Genomic DNA, 20,796 nt, shown 5'->3' with positions numbered 1-20,796 from the left:
CCAGGGCGTAAAGGGGGCCACATTGCACCTGTGTATCAAGTTTGGTACAGATTCGTCATTCATGGGAATCACAGTGGCCTGTGGGAGGTGAATTAGATGAAGGTACTGGAAATTCGATGGTCCTTGGTCCATCCTCCCCCAAACTGCTGCAACATATAAAGTGCATCATGGGGTAGGCTGTCTGGAAGTGTGGGAGTTGGAGTCCAAAACACCTGGAGGGCCCAAGTTGGCCCATGCCTGGTTTAAAGGCTTTCATACAATCCTAGAGTTAGAAGGGGTGCCCAAAGGCCATCTAGTTGAACCCCCTTCTGCCATAGAGGAAGACAGCATCCAAGCCCTCCTGACAGATGGCCATCCAGTCATAAATATGATTGGGAGATAGATAGAGTCCTAGATTTAAAAGGGGTCTCTGAAGGTCATCCAGTCCAGCCCCTTCTACTGTAAAGGAAGACACCATCCAAGCCCTCCCGACAGAAGGTCATTCCAACCAAACATACCATTGAGACATTTATTTATGTATTTATTTAATTCTGATATTTCTCCCCCGCCTTTCTGCAATGGACCCAAAGTGGCTTGCAAGGTCATTAAGCCACGTGCTAACATCCACCATATAAATAAAACATAAAAGTAACGTCAAGCAATAGTAGTATAAATAAGACACAGCGGGGTTCAGTGGGAGCAGGTGAACTACAACTCCCATATGCAAGTCCATCATCCATGGTCCATCCCACTCCAAACAGTGCCCGGATGTATAGTAGGCCATGGGGACTGTATGTGCCAGGCCTGTTAGAGTGAGTAGGCCAAAGCCTGCTCTGTGGTAGTTTTTTGCCTCAGTAAAAACTGGGGGGGAGGGGGGGGAGAGTAAACGATCCTTAAAAGGAAAGAATAAAAAGATAGTCATTATTTTCTCTTTAGTGTGCTGTGAATAGTACTGTGTCCCAATGAGCCAGGGAAAACCTGTCTTCTTTGGAACAGTATTGAGGGGGGAAGATGGCCCCCTCCTTTGCGGCCTAGTAGGGCCTAGCAGCCTGCAAAGGCTTTAACCTGTCAGTAGAAGTGCTGAAGGGGGGGGGGGGGGGGATGAGGTGAGGAGGTAGAAGTTTTCATAAACAAAGGAAGCATTAAAACATAATTATTTTCCATCATTAGTTGGATTCAGAATGCTGTGAATGTGTGAGTGGGCCAAAGGCTGTTAACTGTACCAAAGCTAGCTTCGTTCTGAGGAGATAAGTAGGCCGAACGAAGCCAGTTGGTAGTAGTTTTTGCCTCAGCAGTCCCAGTGGCCTGTGAAAGTGGAGGCCAATCAGAAAGCTGACCCATATTCCGCCAGGCCAATCAAAACGCGAGCACATATTCCGCCAGGCCAATCAAAACGCGAGCACATATTCTGCCAGGCCAATCAAAACGCTGATACATACTCGCATACAAACATTCACTTTTATTATATATATAGATTACAAAATATAGAAAGCATGGCAAGCATTGCAGCTCCAATGTCTGGCTGTATTTATTATTTTGTATTTTATATATATATTACAAAATATAGAAAGCATGGCAATAAGAATAAGAATAGTAGAAGTTCCCTCCCATGGTAGCCCCCTCCCGAAGAAAGCCCCTCCTGTAATTCCTCGTCCTGTTTTTCGTTGTTTCTATTGTCGGGTCTTTCCTTGCCTTTGTTTATATTTTGTTTGGAAAGGCGGGAGGGGGGAGGGAGTGTGCCCCCCCCTTCCCTTCCCTCCTCCCGCTCGGGAAGCCCATTCCCCTTCCCTCTTCCTCCCCTTTGTCCTCCTTTTCCTCTTCTTCCTTCACCCCTATGGGGCGGCCGAAGGAGGAGCGGTAATTCTTCCAAAGGAAGAGAGAGAGCAGGAGGACTTTTTCTTTTCCTTTTCTGGCCCTGGAAGGAAAGCCCGGAAAGCCCATGGATGCCGGTATGGCCCTGGGAGTTGGAAAGCCATGGAGGGGGCGGGGCCAGGAGGTCCGGCGGTGGAGGGATGATAGGGAGGCCCATGGGTGCAGGAAGGTGTGGGCCCCGAGGTCCCGGAGGAGACCGGGTGCAGCCTGAATGGGCAGAAGGAAGGGGCCGGGGCCTGCCAGGAAAAGGCCAGGAGGCATCTGATAAGGGTTCGCAGAGAAGGAGGGGGGACCTGAGAGAGGGAGCGAGCTGATCCTGGGCAGCCATGCTGTCCCGAAAAATACTTTGAGTTCCACGCGCATGCGTACATTGCCTGTTGTGGGTTTTGGCCTTTTTTTGGTGTTGTGATTGTTTTTTTGTGTGATTGTGTTGTATCTTACTGGAGGCAGGGATGATGGATTGTGTTGCCAATTTTAGAGTTTGGGGGGTGTTGGGTTTTGTTGTTTTGTGAGTCGCCTTGATGCCAAAAGCCTTTTATATATATAGATTATTAGAAAATGACTTTTTTCCTTCTTTCAGAGTGGCTGTTCTGGACAAAGTCACAGATTTCCTGCTTTTCCTCGGCAAACTTTTGATTGTAGGAAGTGTTGGTACGTGCCTTAGTGATATTTCAAGTCTCTTCTAAACCTGCTGCTGGACTCCCCCATGCAGATTTCTTGACAATTATTAGCACTAACTGGTTTGTCCTTTTTTTAAATACTGTCAGTGGGGAGATCCACAGTTGAATGGTTCTGAGGTGTGTTGTTGGGCTAGTGTTACTATCCACTGAGGCAGTCTGCCAAAGGGGTAAGTCAGCCTTCCTCAGATTGACCTCCTCTAGATTGACTGGACAATAGTTCCCATAACCCCTGTGGCTATCCTGGCCAACAACACTGGGATTTACAATGTAGCATATCTTAAGGATACCAGAATGGGGAAGCTGACCTACCCTTCCTGACCCACTTTTTCCTCTCTACTTGACTTTTCTCTCTGAGAAAATGTGGGCGCAATGGCACAGTATCATAGTCTGTTTCGTTTTTGTGAGGTATAGATACTTATTGCCTGTGATTTGACTTCTGACTGGAATATATAGAATCATAAAGCTTGAAGAGATAGAATTATTTGGAGGGTGGGGACAGCTGTGATGTTGATGATGTCAATCATTTTGACTGATGACAAGCTAGAATAAAATTGTTTGTTTTTCTTCCCCAGGGATACTCGCCTTCTTCTTTTTTACCCATAAGATAAAAGTGATTCAAGATACAGCACCACCTCTCAACTATTACTGGGTCCCCATTCTGGTTGGTATCTAGGGGCTGCAGCTAAGGCTTGAAGAGATTTCCATCATTCCAAATTTAGCTATATTGCTTAGCAGCTACTTTCCTGTTTTATATTATATATTTTCCCATCAGAGATACATTTCTCCCTAGTAGTGCTGTTGCTTGTTCAGAAAGCAGAGTTTGGGAGAGCTCCTTTTAGAGACTCCAGTTCTCAGAATCTCCAGTCTGCATGGTCTTGCAAGCTGGGGGATTCTGGGAGCAGACACAATTCAAAGGTTACCTTTTTAAAGCATTGGAAGGAAGGAAACAGAAGGTGAGAGCCTCTGTTAATCATCAAGAATATTCATATAGGACTCTTAGGATATTCATTTTTGCCCTTATCACCATAGAGTTCACGTTGATGTGCATTACATGTTTAACTGGCAGAACAACCTTGTGAAATAAGCTAGATTTAATGAGAAAAAAAAATGAATGACTTAGAAATCATCAAATCATCTCCTGGCATATATGCACTTTGTGTTCAGCTCTTAACTTAATTGAAGAGGATACAGTATCACTGCCAATTCCTGTTCAGATCTTGCTAGCTGTGATATAACTGTAATTGAGACAAATCTCTTATTTTTTTTTCTTGCAGACTGTAATTGTGGGCTCCTATCTTATTGCCCATGGATTCTTCAGTGTGTATGCCATGTGTGTGGACACCCTCTTCCTTTGCTTTTGTAAGTATTTAGCTGTGGTGAGTGGCAAGAGTGAACTAAACAAATTTCTCCAATTTGCCAGCCTGCCAAGGATGCAAAACATCCTAGCTATGCAACCATGTACCATCCAGAGTCATTCATGTTGCTTATTAAGTAGTGCAAGAAATGCTTCCAGGCCACTCTAGTGTTGAGCAAGCCATTGTTACCTCTCCTATATCCTCCCCCAACCTCCTCCCCCAATTACATAAAAGGAACTCAGACTCTGTTATCTTTCCAAAAATATCAGGGATAAAAGAAACCTCTGAAGATAAACTAGTACTAGGAGCCCCATGCTTTGGCAAAAGCAGGGCCAAACATTTCTTGTGTCCCAAAGCATGGGGCTCCTGCTGCTGTTCCATTTCATTAGGCAGCTGTGTTTACATGTTGCAGCCATAAATTGGAAACACTGCTGTTTTTGGACAACAGCTTCTCAGACTCTCCCAGTGAAGAAAGCTATTGGTCTTGCAGGCTAGGAAAATCTGGGGATGATTATGACTTTTAAACTCCTATATGGCTCAGGTCCAGGCTATTTGGTTGATCACATCTTCCAGTATGAACTTGCCCAGACCCTGAGATCCTCAGGAGATGCCCTTCTCTCGGTTTTACCTCCATTGCAAGCAAAGTTAATGGCAATAATAAATATGTGCAGAGCATGGCAGATTTCTTGTACATACACTTGGTTCTGCAATTCTGGCTCGGAAAAGAAGTCCTTTTTGAGACCTGAGTAATTTTTAAATTAGGTTTGCTAAATGGTTGATCATCTTTGGGGTCAATTATCAGTTGTGAAACCCACCATTGAATGTCCCTTGGATATATTTACATTTCATTCAGTTCGATCTGGAGTCCTCAAATGTTTTAAACAGAGGTTCAGTTCATGGTTCCTCAGATTGTTGGGGGGCTCAGATTATAGTTTGGAAAAAAAATGAACAAAGAACTATGCACACTGCACTTATCTTATTTGTAGTGCAAAAAACGATGAAAGAACAATACAATATTTCAAATGAAGAACAATTTTAACCAATATAAACTTACCAGTATTTCAATGGGAAGTGTGGGCCTGCTTTTGGCTGATGAGATAGTCAAGTTAATTAGGATTGTTATTGTGTGCCTTCAGGTCATTTAAGACTTGGGGTGACCCTAAGTCTAAAATTTCAGGTGGGGGCCAGGTAAATGTGCTTGAAGGGCCACATCCAGCTCACAGACTTTGATTTGGGGATTGCTGAGGTGCTATTTGAGGCAGCCAGCTGTCCAGGTATTAAACCAGTTCCTTTACAGGGGTGATATTTTTATTCCTACCTGTTGGTCATATTCAGCCCTAGTCCTTTCTTAGTTATTCCTCCTTATGTTCTCTGTCATAGGAACTCTCAATATGGCTGAGGTATTCTGCCTTTATGCATTTACCTAACCATTGTTTTTCTGGATACAGTACAAGGGTACATTAGAACTGCAGCTTCAGGTATTCCCAGGCAATCTCCCACACAACGCCAAACTTGAACCTTCTTAGCTTTTGATGTCAGATGATATTAGTTGTGGTCAGAATAGTATGCCTAGAGACAGGCAGTGAAAAATATGAAGGTAGATTTAGTGGCAGCCTAAAAATGCCCTTCAACAACCTCTTGAAGAGTCACGGAGACAAGCTGGAATGTGTCCAGAAGAGGGCGACTAAAATGATCAAGGGTCTGGAGAACACGTCCTGTGAGGAGTGGCTTAAAGAGCTGGGCATGTTTAGCCTGCAGAAAAGAAGACCAAGAGGAGACATGATGGCCATGTATACATATGTGAAGGGAAGTCATAGGGAGGAGGGAGCAAGCTTGTTTTCTGCTGCCCTGGAGACTAAGACGTGAAACAGTGGCTTTTAAACTACAGGAAAAGAGATTCCACCTGAATATTAGTAAGAAATTCCTAACTGTGAGAGCTGTTCAGCAGTGGAACTCTGCCCCAGAGTGTGGTGGAGGCTCCTTCTTTGAAGGCTTTTAAACAGAGGCTGTCAGGGATGCTTTGAATGTGATTTCCTGCTTGGCAGGAGGTTGGACTGGATGGCTCACAAGGTCTCTTCCAACTCTATGATTCTATGATTTCACTAACACCATGATCTCTGGTCTGTTTTAGGCCCAGGATAAAACTTTTAAAACAAGGAAACAGACAGGAGGTATAACATTTTGCCACAGATGTTACGAATTTGGTCAAATTACTGTAGGAAGGATGCCTTTTGAGTTTGAAAACAAAAATGCAAACAATTTAAATAAAAAATCAGACACGGCATTGTGTGGCAATGGAGGGATATGGCCCTCCTTTCAATTGAGTCAAAATGCTGGCATTTCGATAGGAGTGAAGATTGGTTTACTACCAGACATTCAAAGGACAAGTCATCAATTCATTAAGTATTTATTTGGCTTCCTTTGCAATAAGGCATGGATTGAGTGTCCTGAATAGTTTGGGATGGGCTGAGAAGCGCAGGGGATATCTAGTGCAGATGAAAGAGTATTGTCAGATTGGCCATCAGTATGTTGTCGAAGGCTTTCATGGCCGGGATCACACAATCTCTGAGGATGCCTGCCATAGATGTGGGCAAAACGTCAGGAGATAATACTTCTGGAACATGGCCATACAGCCCGGAACATATACAACAACCTGGCCATCAATAGCTTAAAAGCTTGAGTTTTCTTGGCTAGAAGGATGGGCTGTAGATGTTTCAGCCTTGCTGTAGAATGACAGTGAGAATTAATTCCTCTTAAGGTTTTTACCGCAATTAACATTTTCATTCTTCTCCATACCTTTATCATCACCTAGCAACTCCTTTGCTTCTGCTTTAGTAGTCAAAATGTTCTATAAATCACAAAAGCAGGTGACTATCTGATCTGCCTTGTTCTTTTCTTGGTGGAGGAATCTAATTGCAACTAACTTTGAATTTCCCATTTTCTCTCTCCCTCCCTTTCTCCTCTTGCTTTTTGCCTCTTTGCCTTTGTCTTTATTTATTTTTTGCTTTGCTTCTTTTGTTATTCCTTCTGTGGCTGCTTTCTCTATCTTTCCTCTTGGGATCCCAAAAGGTGAAGATCTGGAAAGGAATGATGGATCTCCTGAGCGGCCTTATTACATGTCCCCTGAACTGAGAGAAATCCTGCTGAAGGGGAGCCTAGAATCTTCCAAAAGTGCCGAGAGCCAAGAATAGGGGCAAGACAAGGGCACCAAGTGGGAAAGGTGCAAACACGCTGCAAGTGTCCCACTACCTACCTTGTGCACACACCTCTGTGATCAGTGTGCAGTGGCTCTTCCTTTGTGGCTGCCCTGATTCCTGGTGCAAACCTTGTGATTTTGACGTTCTGGGAAAGTATAAGGGTCACTTGTACCTAGCAAGTGGGAGATTGTGGTGGTATATAACCTCTGTTCAGCAAAGATTCAAGCACCAAAAGGTTAGAGCTGGAACTGGAGGTTCAAATGTATGTAATGCTGATCAATGCTCTCCTCCACTGTGGTACCACTCAGGGTTGTCTTTAGCTCTCCTCAAGATGCCATCTTTGTACCAAGGTTGGCTATTTAAGCATACATAATCAAGATAAAGATGATTGGTATAAGAGTTTGCTTTAAACAAACATCAGGTGCTTTCTGTATTTTTGGTCCTTTGATTAGGCAGAGCTGGGGCAGAGCCATTCTGTTTGGGAATGTCAAGCATGGCTGCTGGGTGATTCCAGAAAGAGGCAGGAAATTCAGAGATATTGGTGGGTGCACCTTCTTTCTTTGTGAGTCGCTGTGGAGGGTTAAATTCATTCTCGTTGAGTAAGGAACTTCCAAGTTGCACAGGATCTACAGAAAGAAATTAGTGGAAGAGAAATTGCTTGTCTTGTTCTGAAATTTAAAAAAATCTTCATAGGCCTCTTTCTATATAGAGTTGAGGATGTGTTCAACCAAAGCCTATTTCTACCAGTACCTAGAAATGTATGGAATGTACATGTCTTCATTTATACTTTTTGACGCATAGCGGTGTTCTGTGCAATCCTTTTAGTGAACTGTTTTGAATTTCTAGCATGCCACTGAAAGTATTGCTGCTTGCAGAATTCTCTGATCCAAATACTGTTGTATTTGCTTCTTTTAAACTTTTATAAAGCTTGTTTTGATGCAAAAGGATGTGTTATTTTTCTCTAACATGTAATCCTTTCAGATGATTCTTTTACTGGTATCAATTTTTGCTTCTTATCTGGATAGGCTTTTATAGGTGTGCCAGAGAAATGGATACATTACCTGTATCATTTCTCCCTTCAAAATAAGTAAATCAGATGATGTGCAGGTTGGGAACACACTTTTCAGCCTCATTATTTGCTTCAGGTGGACAGCACTATTCAGCTAGTTTTGTGGTCCCTGGCAGCCCTAGCAGTTATTGCTGCTGCCACCATGGCCAGTAGATGTACATTGCCAACACTTACAGTGTTGAAAGGGGGATCCTTTTCTTCCTCTCCTTATGGAAGACAAGGAAATGCTTCCTCTGTCTTGCCAATCTGTGGGGCTCTGATGTGGGAGGGCAGTGCCAAATTGAGCAGTAGCAGTTGTAGGAATTTTCTCTAAGGCCGAGTTTTAGCATCATTTGTCAAATTCAGACAGCAGTGGTTAACTTCCATTGGGTGGTTGGGTGGCAGGTCCAGTGGTGGTTCAAAATATTGTGAAGTTGCCTGTGCCTGTGTGAGGAATGTTAAAGTCAAGATGGTGCAACGGAGGCCGCAGTCAGAAGTGGGGAGGAGCTATACAGTGTAATGCATTGGCTGGTTTTGTTGAAAATGGTTAATATCCTCCTCACCTTGTTCCAAGTGATATCAAAACATCCAGGTTTTGTCTTAACAAAGTCAGTGCCTTATTCAGTGCTAAGAAATGCTAAGCTTCGTGTTGCCTAGGTTTTTTTAAAAAACACTATCCACTTAAATTTTATGACTTGAAAACAATGCTTGGAGCACCTGCTTGTGAATACGTTAAGTCACTTTGTCATGTGAAAGTGACACGTTCTGAGTAAATTTATTTGTGGGAAGATGCAGCAGCTTGTTATTTTAAAAAGACAAATTGTTACAAGCAGCCATAAGTAAAAAAAGTAAATACTGGCTTGTTGTCTCAATTATTCCTGATAGTTACTTTTGGCTCAAGTGTCCTCCAAAGAGCAACACAGAACAATTGAAACTGATTGACAAAGTTGCGAAGTTGAATATAAATAAATTAATGCAGACAGAACAGTAATAGTGATTTCTGTGTCCTTGTGAGTTGCAAAGTTACTTTATCAGAATGATAAATACTGTTTCATATTCTGTGAACAAGTTCCTCTTTATGAACACAGTGACCCTGCTTATCCTTGTCTGCCTGGCCTTGATGCTTTTTTTTTTCTTTAAAGCCGAAAGTGCTTTGGTAAAGTTTTGCTTCTCCTGATAGGCTTGCTAACGCACTGGACTGGCAATTATTTTTTCCCAATGTGCCATGGACCAGTATTATATTTGAGCCTCTTGGCTACAATTGTTTCTTTCTTTCTAGAAACTTGTTAGGGATCAGCACTGGTCCAGGGTTGACCAGTATGAGTAGCAGTAATTCAAAAGACCTTGGGGGGGGAACGAAGATACCACAGCTCTTTAGTGTAATGCCCTTTTCTTTCCCTGAGGTTCTGCTTTCTTCAGACAAGAGTGGGAGAGCTTTGGCTTCTGAATGTTGTGGACTACGGTCAAAGCCTCCTACCGCTACTCATATTGGGTGGACTTAGTGGGAAGGCCAGATGTTTACACACCTTCTTAGGGCACCAGTAGGCAACTTGTAGCCCTCCAGAAGTTATCTGATAGAGCTCTCAAGATGGGCAGTGCTGATCAGAGCCAATTAGAGAATGAATCCAACATTTGGAGATCAAAGGTTTTCTAGTCTTGCTCTTGCCACCTTTCTCTTGGCCAAAGCTGTTAAATCAGATGTTGTCAGACTCCTCAGTCTATCCAGCGGTGAGAATGATAGACAGTAAAATTCAGTAACATCAGTGGGCCACAGATTGAAGTTCCCCTACCCAGCATTGATGTCACTTTCCAACCTTAGAAGATATGAAAGTGTTCAGAACATATAGAGATCTGCTGAATTGTGTACTAAAACAAATCAACTAATTGCTTTTTTTTTCTTGAATGCGACAATCAGGTTGTACCTGGAGAACTTGGAATGTAGGCAGGGAACAGATAAATATTACTTCTTTTTGCCTCATGTATCATTTGATAAGTATGGAATTATTAGACCCAATTGCCTGAAAAGACTTGCCCCATCACAGAGAAAGCCATTCCCTGTAAGATTGTTCATGGCTGCCACTTTCACACACTTTCTTCTAAAAAAGTGAATTGCCCATTATGAATCCTTCTGTCTGATGTTTGTGTCTGCAAATGGGATATACCTGTGTTATCTATATATATATAAAAGAGTGATGGCATCACGGCAATTCACAAAACAACAAAAGTACAGGCCCCCCCAACCTCAAAATTTGACAACACAACCCATCATCCACGCCTCAAGGTTGATACAACAAAAAGAAAAGAAAAATAAAGTCCTAATTAGAGGGAGAGCAATAATTTTTTTTCTCCAATTGCTGCCAGTTTAGAGGGCTAATCTCTGCCCACTTGGTTGCCTAGCAACCAAGGGACAGCCAGGTTTCAGTTAGGGGACAGGCAGATTTAGGCCTCACTTAGACTTCTTCCACAGATTAACTGATTTTAACTGGATTATACGGCAGTGTAGACTCAAGGCCCTTCCACACAGCTATATAACCCATTTATAATCTTATATTATCTGCTTTGCACTGGATTATCTGGACTCCACACTGCCATATAATCCACTTCAGTGTGCATTTTATACAGCTGTGAAGAAGGGGCCTCATATAATCCAGTTCTAAGCAGATAATTTAAGATTATCAATATACAGTAGAGTCTCACTTACCCAACGTAAACAGGCCGGCAGGATAAGTTGGATAATAAGAAGGGATTCAGGAAAAGCCAATTAAACATCAAATTAGGTAATCGTTATACAAATTAAGCACCAAAACATCATATTATACAACAAATTTGACAGAAAAAGTAGTTCCATGCGCAGTAATGCTATGTAGTATTTACAGTAGAGTCTCACTTATCCAACACTCGCTTATCCAATGTTCTGGATTATCCAACACATTTTTGTAGTCAATGCTTTCAATATATCGTGATATTTTGGTGCTAAATTCATAAATACAGTAATTACTATATAGCATTACTGTGTACTGAACTACTTTTTCTGACAAATTTGTTGTCTAACATGATGTTTTGGTGCTTAATTTGTAAAATCATAACTTAATTTGATGTTTAATAGGGTTATCCTTAATTCCTCATTATCCAACATATTTGCTTATCCAACGTTCTGCCGGCCCGTTTATGTTGGATAAGTGAGACTCTACTCTACTGTATTTACAAATTTACCACTAAAATATCACAATGAATTTAAAACACTGACTACAAAAACATTGATTATGAAAAGGCAGACTGCGTTGGATAATCCAGAACATTGTATAAGCGAATGTTGGATAAGTGAGATTCTTCTTTAATATGAAATAATTACTGGGATAGAATAATGCAGAACAATATAATCTCTAAAACCAGGACAGTAAATAAACAGGGGAATTCCACACAGGAAACAATCAGGGCCAGCTAACACCTCCCAACAAAGTATTCCCATCATCAAAGTCTGGCAAATCCTGTTTTCTCAGGGCCACAGACAGTAGAAGCACATAGAATATCGCAAACAACATCACTCTGAAAACAGGGGTATTCCAGACAAGAAACAATCAGGGCCAGCTAACACCTCCCAACAAAGTATTCCCATCATCAAAGTCTGGCAAATCCTGTTTTCTCAGGGCCACAGACACTAGAAGCACATAAAATATCGCAAACAACATCACTCTGAAAACAAGGGTATTCCAGACAGGAAACAATCAGGGCCAGCTAACACCTCCCAACAAAGTATTCCCATCATCAAAGTCTGGCAAATCCTGTTTTCTCAGGGCCACAGACAGTAGAAGCACATAAAATATCGCAAACAACATCACTCTGAAAACAAGGGTATTCCAGACAGGAAACAATCAGGGCCAGCTAACACCTCCCAACAAAGTATTCCCATCATCAAAGTCTGGAAAATCCTCTGTTTTCTCAGGGCCACAGACAGTAGAAGCACATAAAATATCGCAAACACCACCACTCTGAAAACAAGGGAATTCCAGACAGGAAACAATCAGGGCCAGCTAACACCTCCCAACAAAAAATTCACTCAGGGAGGAAACAGCCAGGCTTTAAAGCTGCAAGGCCATTACATCCTAATCATTTTTCCTAATTGCAGCATTCATACTTGCCTCCAACAAACAAAAAAACCCAATCAGAAATATTGTATATTCACAACCTTTAGGAAATAATATCCCCTGATGGTGCAGCGTGTTAAAGCACTGAGCTGCTGAACTTCTGGACCGAAAGGCCACAGGTTTGAATTGGGGGAGCGGAGAGAGCCCCCACTGTTAGCCCCAGCTTCTGCCAACCCAGAAGTTCGAAAACATGCAAATGTGAGTGCATCAATAGGTACTGCTCCGGCGGGAAGGTAACGCCGCTCCATGTAGTCATCCCACATGACCTTGGAGGAGTCTGCGGACAACGCCGGCTCTTCGGCTTAGAAATGGAGATGAGCACCAACCTCCAGAGTCAGACTTAATGTCTGGGGAAAACCTTTACCCTTGACCTTAACTACCACTAATTCCTCAATACTTTATTTCCCATACCACCATACTTCGCCACAGCAACGCGTGGCCGGGCACAGCTAGTATATATAGGGGCCGATTCACACTATGGCATTATAGTGCTATGATTCTACTTTAATTACCATGGTCCCATCCTTTTGAATCTTGGGTTTGGCAGCCATAGAAGAGGCCTTTAGACTTCTCAGGAATATATTCCCTCAGAGTGTGATAGAGTTTCTTTCCCTGGAGGCTTTTAAGCAGAGACTGGATGACCTATCTGTCAGGGGTGCTTTGATTGTGTATTTCTTCATGAGGGTTGGACTGGATGGCCCTTGTTATCTCTTTCAACTCTATGAATCAGTTGGGGGGCTCCTTTATTACATAACCAAACTATGAAGACAACATTCCATAGGATGGAACCGTGGGAGTTAAAATGGGGTCATTGTGCTGAAATTGTGCAGTGCCCTGGCCAGTGGAGTAGGAAGTCCATGCTGGGGTTGAATTTAAATTTTAAAATAGATACCCAGTGCTCTAAACCAACATTTCTCAACCTGGGGGTTGGGACCCCTGGGGGGGTTGCCGGGGGGGGGGGTGTCAGAGGGGTTGCCAAAGACCATCAGAAAACACATATTTTGATGCGTCTTAGGAACCCCTTTAGCAGAGAAGGATGAAGATCTTTCTGCCTGTCATTCTCTTCCTTTTTGGAAACAGGTGGTGAATTCTCCCACCCAAAGCCCTTCTGCTTCTGTGATTGGCTGACCTCTCAGTGGGCCTCTCAGGGAGGGCTGTTTCTGAGACTCAAAGCATGGCAGCATGGTGCACATGTGCGGAAAAATTACAATTCATAATGGTAGCTAAATTACAGTTATGAAATAGCAACAAAAATAATTTTATGGTTGGGGATCACCACAACATGAGTAACTGTATTAAGGAGTTGCAGCATTGGGAAGGTTGAGAAGCACTGCTCTAAACCTATTGAACACCGTGGCTAGTTCCTTTTTAAATCTCTATTTTTGCCTGAAGCACATTCTCTGCAACTCTTGTTAGGGACAACAAGGCCACAAAAAGGCAAGATCCAGCCAACATTGCATTTAGAGGGCAGTTTTAACTCAACTTCTATGGGTATCAAGCTGTTACAACATGTTTGGGATATCTATCACATGGTAGTTCTAAGACATACATTTCAACACCCCCTTTGCTGGGATTTATATCTTTTTGCAGTGGAAGACTTGGAACGTAATGATGGCTCTACTGAAAAGCCTTACTTCATGTCATCTAATCTGAGAAAGCTCTTGAAGAAAACTAACAAACAGCCAACGGATACATGAGTGTCCTTCTTGGTCTATGCTTCAGTGGGCAGCACACAGAAGATGTACTGAGATAAACAAGCCAGAATTTTATCAAACTTTTTTTTAAGAGCAGTGTCTGTGGGGTTAAAATATCCCACCTTCATTTCTTCTGCTGAGCAAGAGTAGATTGCTCAGATTTGGCAAATCTTTTCCTTTGAGTGAGAAATTAGTGATTTGTGCTTCAGTAGCCGCATACATTTCAGCACAGATCTGTCTGTTACTGATCTAAACAAGTTCATTTGAGTTCATGATCGATTTACATAATTGGGGGTGCTAGGATGTTTTTTTCCCTTTTAAAACGTCAGAACAGTTTAGTGAGAAACACTCCACGGATGCTTCTAAGCATTCTGAACTGATTTATGAATCAGTTCATAAACCCTAACCCTAACTACATCGTTCAAAAACCTTTGTTTCTTGTAATGGCTTGTATACCCTTCATTGCTTAAGATGAATTCCTTAAAGGTACAGGCTACCAAGTAAGGATTTAAGCATGATCAATTGGCTTGATTGAGAATTTATTTAATTTATTTTCTAGGGCTTGCATCATGCTTATCAAGGCTGGTCAGCAACCCCAAGGCAGTTTGTTAAAATAAAAACACCAAACTTAGTAGCATTAATAAAATTTTATTTAAAATTATTTGAGACAAAAATTTTAAAATGTGAGGAGTTCTGGTAGAAAGTCAAATTTGTTCTTCTGGATTTGGCTGTCAAAGGAAGAAAGATCCATCTTTTTTTAAAAAAAAATCCTCACTTTAAAAGAACAGTAAATTGAATAAAAAGGTTAAATAGTATAGTAGCATCAAGCATAAAGTAAATTATATATAAATAATAATAAATAGAAGGATGACAGTAGCAGAAATGAGATGAAAAGTTGTAAATTACTTGACTATGTAAGTGAGTTAGAGGTAACTTTCTACAAAGAAAAAGATAAACATCAGTCTATATTCAAATCTGATGAATTAGTTTTGATTTTGATTTTTGCTTTCTTATGCTCTCTGCTCTCATACTCATCTTTGTAACTTTCAAAAAATATTTTATAAGTGAAATATTAAACATTTTGTTTTATATATATATGTTCCAGTATCTTTTTTATATATTGAGCTTCAATATAGGTTCCTGGTGTCGTTTTTTGTTCAAAATCAACTCTACCTTCTTTCCTTGCTAAATCAGACTTGTGAAGTTGTAACTTGGAAACCTGTGCAGACAGTGCATTTTCTTTTTAAAATAATTTCACAGAACTCCACAAACCTAACAACTGAAACCAACAATGGCAACAGCTCATCCTTAAATGTTTTATAGTATAAGATTGAAAGTCCACTTGCCCCAGGGGACTTATTTACTTTAGTCATATTTATTATCTTAATTCCTTCCTCTGGTGTAATTTGTTTGTCTAAGTTGGGTTTCATTTTGTCTGAATTTTTTTTAAAATGTCTCTTTTACATACTCTGAAATTGTTTTAATCTCCCTGAGTTCTTTTGTATAAATTTTTATAGTACAGTAGAGTTCCAGTTATTTGACATAAACGGGTGGGCCGAATGTCAGAAAACCAGAACTGACGGATGTCGGATAACCAGAACAGGAAGACCTATTATCCCTCCGGGCAGAACGGTTTAGGGAAGCGTCCCGTGTGCATTGCTGCCTAGCAACACGCATGAAGTGCCTCCAAAGGGTTGAGTGTTTGCCAGACAGACAAGGCTCGTCCCAACGGTGAGCCCTCAGTTTAGGGAAGCGCCCCATGTGCATTACTTCCTAGCAATGTGCACGGGGCGCCTTCAAAGAGCCGGCCTGGCACGTCAGATAATACGATAGGTCGGATAACTGGAAGTTGGTTAACCGCAACTCTACTGTATTCTTTGAATAGGTTTTTTATCTGTTGTGAGTCGGTGACAATTTCACCTTTATTTTTTATCCTCATCAGTTGCTTTTTCTTTACATATTTACCTGCCATGCTAGTAATTTCCCTGGTTTGTTTACATTTTCAAAAAAGATGTATCCATTATACATAATTTTCCTTTTTATTTCACTAGCAATTCACTGTTCATATTGTTGGTGCAATTTTTAAAAATTCAACTTGTAATCTTGTGCTGTTATTGGATTTATTGAAGCTAAACTATGTTTATACAAGGATAATAAGCTACTTAAATGCCCTACCAAGCTAGCATTTCCTTTTGCTGAGTCTCTGTTTTGTGTCTCCAGAAAAGACACTTCATATTATGGCGGAAGGCCTGTATTATACTATGGGTGATTCCTTGTGGCAGAGTATGATTGTCTTCCAAGGGTAGAGTCTTGGTGGGTCCATAAATGACTGTAGAGACATATCCTGGATCCTCATGGTCTTTCACAATGAGGACATAGTTTTCCAGGTGGAAGGTGATCCCTACAAGGGTTTGCTTGATGTGCTTTCCCCTCAGCACATCTCTTCCTTTCACCCTCTATTCATGCCTTTTTTGAAATACATGGCGACCGTTGGTAACAGCTGACCTCCAGTTAGAATGTTCATGTTCCAGGGATTCACGGTTCTCTGTGTTCCACATTTTTTAGGTTTGCTTTAAGCCCTTCTTTACATCCCTTTTGCTATCCCCTGACATTCCATTTTCTGCTCTTGAGCTGAGAATAAAGTAACTCTTTGGGAAATAGTGATTGGGCATTTGAACAATGTGGGCCACTCCAGCAAAAAGCCTTTGAAACCGTGAATTATAATGCCTTCTGGACAATTTTATTAAAAATCAGATGCCCTGCTAAATTTGTGAACATTTATTTATTTACAGTATTTATATTCCGCCCTTCTCACCCCGAAGGGGACTCAGGGCAGATTACAATGAACACATATATGGCAAACATTCAATGCCAATAGACAAACAACATTCAGTTTTAGACAGACACAGAGGCATTTTTTTTTAACATCTTCCAGCTTCACGATTTCCGGCCACAGGGGGAGCTGTTGCTTCACCGTCCATTGGTGGCTGTTCTTCCTCTTCTTTTCCTCGTGAGCAGTTTTATGGTGTTGTAGATTAGTTAAATTAGCCTCCCGCATAAAGCGTCCCTAAATTTCCCTAATTGACAGATTCAACTGTCTTTCGGGGCTGCTAGGTCAACAGCAAGCCGGGGCTATTTTTTTTTTTTTTTATGGTCGGAGGCTTAACCCGACCCGGGCTTCGAACTCATGACCTCTCGGTCAGTAGTGATTTATAGCAGCTGGTTACTAGCTAGCTGCGCCACAGCCCGGCCCCAACTCCTCCATGATGACAATAGTCTTGGACAGCAGTGGCTCCCGAAGTGATCCAATTAAAGTAGGTCAGGTATCAAATGGGTGTGTTATTGCCCCAACATTATTTTCTGTCTTCATCATTATGATTCTACACCTTGTTGATAAGAAGCTTCCCATCAGTGTGGAAATCACATATTGGACACATAGCAATCTTTTTCACCTCAGCAGGCTGAAAGTCAAAAGGTCACAAGTTCTGTTATAGAACTCCAATACGCTGATGATAATGAAGTCTGTGCTTATTCAGAGGAAGACTTACAAACCACTTTAAGCACCTTTGCAGAAGCATATGAAAAGCTTGGCCTCTCACTGAACATCAAGAAAACCAAAGTGCTCTACCATCAGGCACCACACAATACCTCTGCAATGCCAGCAATACAACTCAATAGTGTAATGCTAGAAAATGTTGACCATTTCTGCTACCTTAGCAGCCAGCTCTCCACAAAATACAACACCATCTGTGCTCTGCAAGTGCAGCATTTTTTGAATGAAGCAGAGAGGGTTCAAAGAGTGGGAAATTGGTAGAGATACCAGATGCTTATTTATAAAGCTGTTGTCCTTCTAACTCATATACCTGCGAAATGTGGACTGTCTACAAACATCACACTAAGCTTCTGGAAAGATTCCATCAGAGCTGCCTCTGAAAAATCCTGCAAATCTCTTGGGAAGACAAGCGGGCAAATGTCAGCATTCTGGAAGAAGCAAAGACCACCAGCATTGAAGAGATGATTTGCCGCAGAACAAGGAGTGGTTGAAAAGAGGGACTCATAGGCAAGTGCTAATTAGTTATTGAGTGTCATAGCAGCTCGAGTTTATGAAAATCCTTTTAATGAGAATACTGGTAGGTGGGAGATGAACTGGGTATGATTATTCCTATGAATATTGAATAAGCATAATGTGTGTTTATATATGTGTGTGCCTGCCAATGTATGGCAATCCCATGAATTTAATAGGATTTTCTTACGCAAAGGATAGTCAGAGTTGAATCTGACAGTTCCTTCCTTTGAAATACAGCATTCAGCACCAGGTATTCATTGCTGGTCTCCCATCCAGGTACCTGGATTCCTAGAGCAGACAGGAAAAATGGGGTAGTTAGGCCCATATAATGAGTATATGTGAGTGCAAAACAATTTGCCCTATTCTTAACACATTTGTTGGTTAGTGTGCCTATGGAAAAATATTTAGATGTTACCTCCATATGGAATCATTACTTTTGTTTTATTTGAAGCTTCCTGAAGACAAGTGCTTGCTTTATTTCTTCCCCAACTCATTCCCTGCTTCAAGTACTCACTTCCTTCCATAGTCTTGTTGGGAGAGTTGCAGATCTAAGAGACTGCTGCATGAAGCAACAGTCAAATCTAAATGTTTTGGCTTTTGTTTTATGGTTTGTAGGAATCGCAAGGAAAGCCTTGAATTGTGCCAAGATACACTGCAGCATTTAAACATGATTTATTAGCATCTGCTCCTTAGGTTGGCAAAATGTGTGGCATAAATGCAGGAGTTATAGCTGGAACTGGAACTAGATGTTATCACTCACCAGCTTCTCTTTTGGGGAAAAGGTGCATGGAAGAGATACCTACTTTGTGTATAGAGAAGGACAGGCTCTCTGGTGCTCCTTAATCTAAATCGGGCACTAATTCCAATTGACACAAATCCGAGTTCATAGCAAATGTCTTTCACTAACTGTTATATGTGTTAGCTAAGCATACTATGGGTTGTTATATGCTTTCCGGGCTGTATGGCCATGTTCCCGAAGTATTCTCCTGACGTTTCACCCACATCTATGGCAGGCATCCTCAGAGGTTGGGAGGTATACCTGCAATAGATGTGGGTAAAACGTCAGGAGAGAATACTTCTGGAACATGGCCATACAGCCCGGAAAACACAACAACTCTGTGATCCCGGCCATGAAAGCCTTCGACAACACATTAAGCATACTATTCTGGCTGAACATTCTTTCGATTGACTGAAATAATTTATTTTAAAAGAATGCAATACAAGACCTTGTTTCACATAGCTCAAATCCAAAATTATACAGAAGCCTTATTCAAGTATAGCACAATTAGTTTGTATCAGTACACAAAAGAATTTTATAGCACCTTTGGGACTGAGAGATTTCCACATACGTTTTAAACTCCATTCTACAAATGCTACTAACTTCTTTCCCTGTCTTGAAACTGCTATAAGAAACCTTTACAAACTATACAAAAGCCCACTTTTTTATGTCAGGAGCAACTTGAGAAATGGCAAGTCACTTCTAGTGTGAGAGAATTGGCTGTCTGCAAGGATGTTGCCCAGGCGACGCCTGGATATTTGATGTTTTACCATCCTTGTGGGGAGGCTTCTCTCATGTCCCCGCATGGGGAACTGGAGCTGATAGAAGGAACTCACCCACTCTCCCCAGATTCCAACCACCAACCTATCGGTCAGCAATCCTGCCAGCACAAGGGTTTAACCCATTACGCCACTGGAGGCTGTGGTGAAGACGTGTCTACTTTGGCCAATTCTTTGTTCATTTCAGGCTTTCACATGTATCCTGTAAGTGTCCTGTACAAACCTGTATCTGAATGGCAGCCACTAAATAATAAACACAAATCAATGACTGTACTGTGTGTTATCAATTAGGCAGTAGTTGTCTGTCTTTTTTAGCACAGCAGCCAGGATTCACCAGGCCACTGGAATGGCTTAGTTTCATTATAATTTTAGTTAGCAGGGCCACTTTTTCATGCTAGGTCCTCATTATCCGAGGCAGTTGGTAATTTGTCTGGGGCCCAAGTGACTTCACTGGCTTGGTATGGCTTGCTGATGGACCAGTGATGGCTGTACACTATAGCATGGCAACAGTTGTCCCAGCAATGGTAACCCCCAGGCTGGATTACTGTAGGTCTGTCATTTAGGCTGATTTAATATGAAGAGCCTCATTGGTTGTAAATGTTAACTAGGCTTCTGAATGGCGTCACCATCTTGGGCAGAGTATGATTGTCTTTCAAGGGTAGAGTCTTGGCGGTGAGTCCGTAAGTGACTGTGGAGACCTGTTCTGGATCCTCGTGGTCTTTCACCATGAGGACATAGGTTTCCAGGTGGATGGCTGTCATAACAAGATTTGCTTTATGCACCTTCCTCTTGGCACATTTTTTCCTTTTGCCCTCTATTTGTGTCTCTTCAAAATCCATGGCATCATTAGTAACATCTGATCTCCAGTTACAATGCTCAAGGGCCAGGGCTTCCCAGTTCTTTGGTGTTTACACCAAAAATTGGGTAACCTACTAACAGCGTCTAACATTTTTATTGAAAAAAATCCACTGGCTGCCTATTTCCTCCTGGATGGAGAGGGAAAGTCAGATTTTTTTAAAAAAAATCCCTTTATGGGCTTGGTGTAAGGCTTTGTTAGCATATAAGCACTTAAATGTGGAACTTGATTACCAATCACCTTCTTTCCAGATCTATTTGGTCTTTGAAGGAAAGCCCTTTGGTGCCATACACTTTTTGTGTCCACCTTGCAGTCCCAAACACTGCATTTAGCACTGTAGCTATCAG

The 20,796-nt window shown here is 41.7% G+C and overlaps 1 protein-coding gene across 3 annotated transcripts in view; it reads left to right on the top strand.

Moving 5' to 3' along the window:
- The window catches only part of slc44a2 (solute carrier family 44 member 2 (CTL2 blood group)), an 86,802-nt gene extending 71,739 nt beyond the window's left edge, over positions 1 to 15,063 (top strand). For 2 of the 3 annotated variants that reach the window (XM_008103811.3, XM_016991159.2), the window contains exons 19-22: positions 2,432 to 2,502; positions 3,104 to 3,192; positions 3,806 to 3,890; positions 6,956 to 9,116. In XM_008103811.3, coding sequence (XP_008102018.2) covers positions 2,432 to 2,502; positions 3,104 to 3,192; positions 3,806 to 3,890; positions 6,956 to 7,077 — 367 coding nt within the window. In that variant the 3' untranslated portion in view covers positions 7,078 to 9,116. Of the gene's footprint in view, positions 1 to 2,431; positions 2,503 to 3,103; positions 3,193 to 3,805; positions 3,891 to 6,955; positions 9,117 to 13,866 lie in introns of those variants that run through there. The other variant, XM_003216837.4, reaches the window with a different exon arrangement.
- Positions 15,064 to 20,796: the final 5,733 nt, after the last annotated feature.

The sequence above is a fragment of the Anolis carolinensis genome, chromosome 2 (genome assembly GCF_035594765.1).
Source record: "Anolis carolinensis isolate JA03-04 chromosome 2, rAnoCar3.1.pri, whole genome shotgun sequence".
Lineage (NCBI taxonomy): Eukaryota > Metazoa > Chordata > Lepidosauria > Squamata > Dactyloidae > Anolis > Anolis carolinensis.
This window is presented reverse-complemented; position numbering and strand designations above follow the sequence as displayed.